The 7,500-nt window shown below is 54.1% G+C and overlaps 2 protein-coding genes across 7 annotated transcripts in view; one reads left to right on the top strand and one right to left on the bottom strand.

Moving 5' to 3' along the window:
• Positions 1–4,359, top strand: part of LOC103156896 (nardilysin-like) — a 17,104-nt gene extending 12,745 nt beyond the window's left edge. For 3 of the 5 annotated variants that reach the window (XM_016664749.1, XM_016664751.1, XM_016664750.1), the window contains 15 exons: positions 1–7; positions 75–198; positions 272–358; positions 566–685; positions 875–926; positions 1,119–1,269; positions 1,358–1,485; positions 1,565–1,727; positions 1,813–1,844; positions 2,130–2,268; positions 2,518–2,690; positions 2,910–2,993; positions 3,433–3,640; positions 3,757–3,846; positions 4,028–4,359. The exon at positions 1–7 is cut by the window's left edge and continues 98 nt beyond it. In XM_016664749.1, coding sequence (XP_016520235.1) covers positions 1–7; positions 75–198; positions 272–358; positions 566–685; positions 875–926; positions 1,119–1,269; positions 1,358–1,485; positions 1,565–1,727; positions 1,813–1,844; positions 2,130–2,268; positions 2,518–2,690; positions 2,910–2,993; positions 3,433–3,640; positions 3,757–3,846; positions 4,028–4,228 — 1,759 coding nt within the window. In that variant the 3' untranslated portion in view covers positions 4,229–4,359. The other 2 variants (XM_007579104.2, XM_016664752.1) reach the window with 2 other exon arrangements.
• A 1,147-nt stretch (positions 4,360–5,506) lies between these two features.
• LOC103156895 (FRAS1-related extracellular matrix protein 1-like) overlaps positions 5,507–7,500 on the bottom strand; it is a 5,386-nt gene continuing 3,392 nt past the window's right edge. Inside the window, exons 2-3 of one of the 2 annotated variants that reach the window (XM_007579103.2) lie at positions 5,896–5,981; positions 5,507–5,824 (exon numbers count right to left, since the gene is read on the bottom strand). In XM_007579103.2, the coding sequence (XP_007579165.1) occupies positions 5,628–5,824; positions 5,896–5,981 (283 nt within the window). In that variant the 3' untranslated portion in view covers positions 5,507–5,627. Of the gene's footprint in view, positions 5,982–7,500 lie in introns of both variants that reach the window. The other variant, XM_016664725.1, reaches the window with a different exon arrangement.

The raw sequence follows: 7,500 nt of genomic DNA, 5'->3' as shown, positions 1-7,500 counted from the left end.
CCCCGAGGTGAGCCAGCCAGCCTGGTTCTGGTCAGGGTTCTGACCTGGTTCTGACCCGGGGTCTTTGTGCTCAGGTGATCGGAACCGCCCTCTCTCTGCTGACGCCGCTCAGAGCCAACCTGCTGCTGCTGGCTCCAGAGAACGAAGGCAGCTGCCCGCTCCAGGAGAAGTGGTTCGGTACCAGCTACAGCTGTGATGGTGCGACCCGGTCCGCCGCCCTTCAGAACCAGACTGTGCCCTGAGCAGGTTTTCATGGTGTCCGTGTCCTCAGACATCCCTGAAGAGTGGGAGCGGCGCTGGGAATCCGACTTCGAGCTGAACCCGGACCTTCATCTTCCTGCAGAGAACCGCTTCATCGGTCAGTCGGCCTTCAGCTGGAGAGCGGTTCCGGTTCAGTCTGAGCTCCAGCTGAAGCCCAGTTCAGGAACCTGGAGTGGCTGGATCACTGTCTGATGCTGCTGGAGGCCTGGAGCTAAGGCAGAGACGTTCTCTGGTAGCAGCTGCAGACTCCAGCAGGTCCAGCCTGAAGGTATCGTCTCCTAACGGTCCCACCTCTCTACCGCAGCCACGGATTTCAACCTGAAGAAGTCTGACTGCCCAGACTCGGAGTTTCCGGTCCGGATCCTGGCCCTGGAGCAAGGGGCTCTGTGGTACAAGAAGGACAACAAGTTCAAGATCCCCAAAGGTGAGAATAGGAGAAATGTTCCTCAGAAATGATTCAAATAGACCAGGTGAGGAGAGGATTGCTGTGTTGGAAGCAGGAACCGTTCCAGATCAGCCTGATGATGGAGGACGTTCCTACAGGAAGATCAGGGAATGTTCTGGAGAGCTGACAGGATCTCCTCCTCACTGTTGCATCCTCAATCTCTTTCAGCTTACATCCGCTTCCACCTGATTTCTCCCATCATCCAGGAGAGTCCTGACAAGTAAGAACTCACCTGAACACACACGCACCGGGGAACACACACTGCTAGACCACCTAACTGCTAGGCGGCCCAGTCGACGTCAGTAGAGGCCCGTTGACATGTAGCAGGGCCAAGCTGTAATCGGACCCACAACCTTCAGACTGCCAGTGGACTTCGCAGTCCGCCGGTGACCAACTCATCTTCCTCCCTCAGTCTGGTCCTGTTTGACCTCTTCATCAACATCCTGGCCCACAACCTGGCCGAGCCGGCCTACGAGGCCGACGTGGCCCAGCTGGAGTACAAGCTGATGGCGGGAGAACACGGCATGGTGATCCGTCTGAAGGGCTTCAACCACAAGCTGCCGGTGAGGACACCTTCTTTGCCGGGTCCGGTAGAAGAACAGTTCTGCTGGAAGCAGTCGTGGTTTTGAGCGGCGCTCCTCTTCCTCACAGCTGCTGCTCAAACTGATCGTGGATCAGCTGGCGGACTTCAGCACCGAGCCGAGCGTCTTCGGCATGTTTGCAGAGCAGCTGAAGAAGACCTACTTCAACATCCTCATCAAACACGATCGACTGGGAAGGTGGGTGGAGACAGCTGCCCGACAGCCAATCAGAGCAGAGGGGAGGAGTCTTCTGTAACCAGGTGCTTCACCTGTTCAGGGACGTCCGGCTGCTGATCCTGGAGCACCACCGCTGGTCTGTGGTCCAGAAGTACCGGGTCCTGACCCAGGGTCTGCAGGTCCAACAGCTGATGGCGTTCGCTGCGGCACTGAAGGAGGAGCTTTACGCCGAGGGCCTGGTCCAGGGGAACTTTACCAGCGCTGTGAGACACACACACACACACACTGCGGTTCTGGGCGGCCCGGACCGGGCCGGCTGTCGGTAATGTGTGGCTGTCTCTCCGACAGGAGTCCATCGAGTTCCTGCAGTACTTCACTGAGTGAGTATCTGGACACGAAGGAAATGGAGAACCTTAACGTCCGAGTCCGGTGTGCAGGTCCAATCAGAACCAATAACACAATAAAACCAATCTGTAGCGATCAATATCAATGGAAAACATCCGACCCGCACGGCATTCTGGGGGATGTAGGCAGAGGAAAGGCCTCTCAACCTGCCACTGCTAGCTAAGGACGGTTTGTGGTTACCTGGTTCTGACGCATTCTGACCCGTCCTGCTGGTTCTGACCCATTCTGACCCGTCCTTCTCTTTGTGATTTGCTGTTCAGTAAGCTGCAGTTCCGGCCTCCGCCTGCAGAGGTCCCTGTGCAGTTCCGGGTGGTGGATCTTCCTCGGAGACACCACCTCTGCAGGGTGAAGTCTCTGAATCGAGGAGATCCGAACTCTGAGGTCACCGTGTACTACCAGGTGAGCTCAGAACCACCGGAGCTCCCGGTCCGGTTGGTTCTGGACTCTGGCGGTGTCACATGGTGCTGCTGATTGGCGTGTCCTTGTTAGTTACCATGGAAACATCTGTAAATGTTACTGAGAGTTCTGTTTGGATCCTAACTGTTCCAAACCGGGCCAGAATGTCTCATCAGATGTGTCCTCTGTCTGGCCCGGTTTGATCCAGACCTTGATGAAGTTCTGGAGGTTCTGTTGGTCTCTGTGTTGCAGTCAGGCCTGAAGACGCTCAGGGAGCACGCTTTGATGGAGCTGATGGTGGTAAGTGAAATCCAGAACCTCCTGGGCCGCTCCAGAACCCTGCAGTTCCTCAGAGTCCCTGTCTGGTTCCAGATGCTCATGGAGGAGCCGTGCTTTGACTTCCTGAGGACCAAAGAGATGCTGGGGTGAGTGGGTCACTACCGAGCCTGGCCAGGACCATGGTTCTGGTGAACCCGGTCTGGTCAGATCACCTCCAGAACCGCTCTGATCTGGTTCGCCCTCTCAGACCGGCTGCTGGTGCCAGCTGGTACTGCTTCCAAACTGGATCAGTCGGTTCTGGGTCAGATCGTTTTAGTTCAGAGGGTTCTGGTCCAGAAGTTCTTCCTGTCCTCTTTGACCTGCAGGTACCAGGTGTATCCGACCTTCAGGAATACCTCAGGCGTTTTGGGGTTCTCTGTTACCGTGGAAACGCAGGCCACCAAGTTCAGGTGAGTAGGTTGCTCTGTTCTGCTAACTTCTTGTAGTGGTGGCTAACGCTAACTCACCTGCTAGCTGCACAATGCTAAACATTATTCTGCTAAGGTGCTACACCAACATGGAATTTAGTGGAAGCTAACACTAAAGCGCTAACTTGGTCAATGCTACTAATCATGAACAACCTGCCATTTATTCAGCTGAAAGTTCAGAAAATAACCAGTTCAGTTCAAATCTTTTTCCAGAAAGATTCACTTACGGAAAGCGAAGTGCGTTGCATTTCTTTTGTTCAATGTTAGCTAAAGTGTTAAGCTAAAAATTAGCCCTGCTAGTAGCTGATTAGCGGTTTCTTGGTAACCAACCCAGCTGGTTCTGTTGGTTCTCCTCGTCGTCACCTTCTGGTGACATGCCACTGTAACGCTACCTCCATTGTGATGTCACTTCCTGTCTCAGCTCAGAGCTGGTGGAGCAGAAGATCGAGGACTTCCTGGTGAGCTTCGGCGGACGCCTGGCGTCTCTGAGCGAGGAATGCTTCGCCGCCCAGGTGACGGCGCTCATCAAGCTGAAGGAGTGTGAGGACGCTCACCTGGGCGAAGAGGTCGACCGCAACTGGTACGAAGTGGCGACGCAGCAGTACCTGTTCGACCGGCTCAGCAGGGAGGTGAGCAGGAACCACCAGGGGTCCAGATGGGTCCCAGACCGGCTGGCAGGTTCTGATGGGTCTGAGACCCACCTGAGCTGCACATTGGTCCAGTCTGACCCAGTTGCATGTTGCAGGTTGAGGTTCTGAAAGACTTCAGCCGGGAGCAGCTGGTTTCCTGGTTCCTGCATCACCATGGCAACTGCAGCAGGAAGCTCAGCGTGCATGTGAGTGCAGCCATGATGGTTCTGGTTCTGAAAGACACGCCTGGTTCTGAGGTCCACTGGGGCAAATGGTTCTGCTGGTTAAAAGACTGCTAGACCTGAGCAGAACCGGAACCACAGTGGAGCCGGTTTGTTGTGGTGATACTCACAGGAAGTGATGTCATCACCCTGTGTGTTTCATCAGGTGGTGGGTTTTGGGGTGGAGGAGAACGACCCGCCCCATCAGAACCTCAGTGGCTCCGCCCCTTCCTCCTACGGCCCGGTGAGCGAGCTGACCTTCCTGCCGGCGGCGGCGCCCGCCCTGAGGAGCGCCACCCTCATCACTGACATCAGAGCGTTCACCTCCTCCCTCCCTCTCCACCCTTACTATAAGATCCTCAGCTAGGCCCCTCCCCTCTGCTCATTTCCATGACGACAGCCGTCTCTGTAAATAGCAGCTTCTGATTAGTCTGTCTGGAGGCGAACAGGAAGAAGTTCGACGACTCAGGGTTCTGAATAAAACGAGAATCATTTTAACTGACTTCTGTCATTACAGAAACACTCAGATTACAGAAACACTCAGATTACACTCAGATTACAGAAACACTCAGATTACAGAAACACTCAGATTACAGAAACACCCAGATTACAGAAACACTCAGATTACAGAAACACTCAGATTACAGAAACACTCAGATTACAGAAACACTCAGATTAATCTGCAGTTGTTGGTTCATCAGAGACGACCAGAGGCTGAGTACAGAGAGCTGGTGGACCGCTTTGGGTCATGGAGGGAACAGTCAAATCATCTGAAATGTGAACAAAACAAAGGAGATTCTTGTTGGTTTCAGGAGGAACAGGGTCAAAGGTCAAACCCTATTTCCATCATTGGAGAAGAAGTGGAGGTGATGAGGAACATAAAAACCTGGATGTTCATCTGGACAAGAGGAAGGAACAGAGACGGAGGAAGAGAAGATCCTTCAGGGTTTGGATCTGCTGACAGAACCACCAGAACCAGGAGCTAACGAGGCTTAACAGCCTGAATAAGAAGGCAGGTTCTGTTCTGGTTCTGGCTGTGGAACCTCTAAGATGATGATGCAAAGAAGGATTGTTAATGATATCAATAAAGTTCTGGCCAATCCTGGCTGTCCTCTTCATGTCTCAGAAAGTCAGAGCGTCTTCAGTCAGAGGCTTCAGACTCAGTGCAGTTCAGACTGCTACAGGAGATCCTTCCTGCCAACAGCCATCAGCTCTTACAATAACTCTTTGAAGAGTTAATTTAACAACAATTAAATGCTTCCATAGGGAAATTATGGGATTACCCTACTCTAACCCTATGAAACCATGAGGATGAAGCCATGAGGATGAAGCCATGAGGATGAAGCCATGAGGATGAAGCCATGAGGATGAAGCCATGAGGATGGACCTGCTGCAGCTGAGCTTCATGTTTCTGAAACTCTAGCTCAGTGGGTCCTGGAGGCCCGGCATCCTGCATGTTTCAGTCTCTCCCTGGTTTAACACCTGGATCAAATGATGCTCATTTGATCCAGGTGATCCAGGCCTAAGAGGAACACTGACAAGCTGAACAGGTTGTTCCCACCAGGGAGAGAACTAGAACGTGCAGGATGCCGGGCCTCCAGGACCCACTTTGGACACCCCTGCTCTAAAGAATCAGGGGCTTCAGTGAATCTGATGATGATTTTATTTAATTTAATTTCTTCTCTGGGTGAAGGTCAGCTGATCTGGACCTGATGTTTTTGCTTGACCTCCAGTTGAAGGTCGCTGCAGGTCATGAGCGTGGCGGCTCACAGCGGCGGCTCTGAGGAACAGATGAACGAATGCTGGGCTTCGGCTGAGCAGTTGGTACGAATCCATCTTCTGGGGTTTTCAACCAGCACACAGTCTGAACTGAAGCCAGCCTCATCCCGGCTCGCCGGCGCCCCCCGGAGTCTGGCTGAATGAACTTCATCCCACACCCAGAGGTCGTGACCTCCAGATTGACCTGAGGACGACAGAGAACGTCAGCAGGAAAAATGGGGTTTGTTGAAGGTGGAGTAACGGAAACGTTCCCACCAATCCAGAAGGACTTCCGCCCCACCAGCCTCCACATCCAGGCGGCGTCCTTCCTGGAGCGCACGCTGCTCAGGCTGCTGTTGAAGCTGAAACAGAAGAAACATCAGCCGCTCAGATGCTTCAATGCGCCTTCAGCTAACCGCCAATGCTCTGACCTTTGGTACAGTCAGAGGTCATACAGCACAGGGAGGTCAGCTGCTGATTCCCCCAGACAGAGCAAACATTTCCTCCTGCTCTCCACCCAACAGAGGAGCTTCTGCTGCCATCGGCCCGATGTGCTGTGCTGCGTTCTCCTGTTTGATCAAAGATTTTTATCAACATTTAGTTTTGATAAAACTAAACATGGTGGGCCCATGCATGGGGGGCTAGAGGGGTTTTATCAAACCCCCTCCCATGGGCCCACCACCTCTCTGAGGGGCCAAAGAGGTCGGGTGCAGTGTGTGATGGGCAGCAGCCGAGGGAGGGGACCCTGGTGGTCCGATCCTCGGTTGCAGAAGCTGGCTCTTTTGATGTGGAATGTCACCTTTCTGGTGGGGAAGGAACCGGCGCGAGTGTGTGAGGCTGAGAGGTTCTGGCTAGAAATAGTCAGTCTCACCTCGACGCATGGTTCTGGTTCTGGAACCAGTTTCCTTGAGATGGGCTGGGCGTACTTCCACTCTTGAGTTGCCCACGGTGAGAGGCGCCGGGCAGGAGTGGGCATACTTTTTGTCCCCCATCCCGGCGCCTGTACGTTGGGGTTTACACCGGTGAACAAGAGGGTAGCCTCCCTCCGCCTACGGGTGGGGGGTCTGTTGTTTGTGCTTACGGCCTGTAAGTTCAGTTCAGATTACCCACCCTTGTTGGAGTCCTAGAGGGGGTACAGGAGAGTGCCCCTCCTGGGGACTCCCTTGTTCTGCTGGGGGACTTCAGGGCAATGACAGTGAGACCTGGAGGGGCGTGGTTGGGAGGAACGGTCCCCCCGATCTGAACTCGAGTGCTGTTCTGTTGTTGGACTTCTGTGCTCGTCACAGATTGTCCATAACGAACACCATGTTCAAGCATAAGGGTGTCCATATGTGCGCTTGGCACCAGGACACACTCGGCTGCAGTTCGATGATCGATTTTGTCATTGTTTCATCGGATCTGCGGCCGTATGTCTTGGACACTTGGGTGAGGAGAGGTGCGGAGCTGTCCACTGACCACTACCTGGTGGTGAGTTGGCTCCGGTGGTGGGGGAGGAAGCCGGTCAGACCTGGCAGGCCCAAACATGTAGTGAGGGTCTACTGGGAACGTCTGGCGGGGTCCCCTGTGAGACGGAGCTTTAACCCCCATCTCCGGCAGAACTTCGAACACGTTCCAGGGGAGGTGGGGGACATTGAGTCTGAGTGGACCATGTTCCGTGCCTCCATTGCCAAGGCGGCTTATCGGAGCTGCGGCTGCAAGGTTGTTGGTGCCTGTCGCGTCAGCAACCCTCGAACCCGTTGGTGGACACCTTTGGTGAGTGATGCTGTCAAGCTGAAGAAGGAGTCCTATCGGGCCTTTTTGGCCTGTGGGACTCCAGAAGCAGCCGATGGGTACCGGCGGGCGAAGCGGCATGCGGCTCAGGTGGTCGCTGAGGCAAAAACT

This window comes from Poecilia formosa, unplaced genomic scaffold (genome assembly GCF_000485575.1).
Source record: "Poecilia formosa unplaced genomic scaffold, Poecilia_formosa-5.1.2 Scaffold508, whole genome shotgun sequence".
Classification (NCBI taxonomy): domain Eukaryota; kingdom Metazoa; phylum Chordata; class Actinopteri; order Cyprinodontiformes; family Poeciliidae; genus Poecilia; species Poecilia formosa.
The sequence above is the reverse complement of the archived record's forward strand: the minus strand, read 5'-3'. Positions and strand labels throughout refer to the sequence as shown.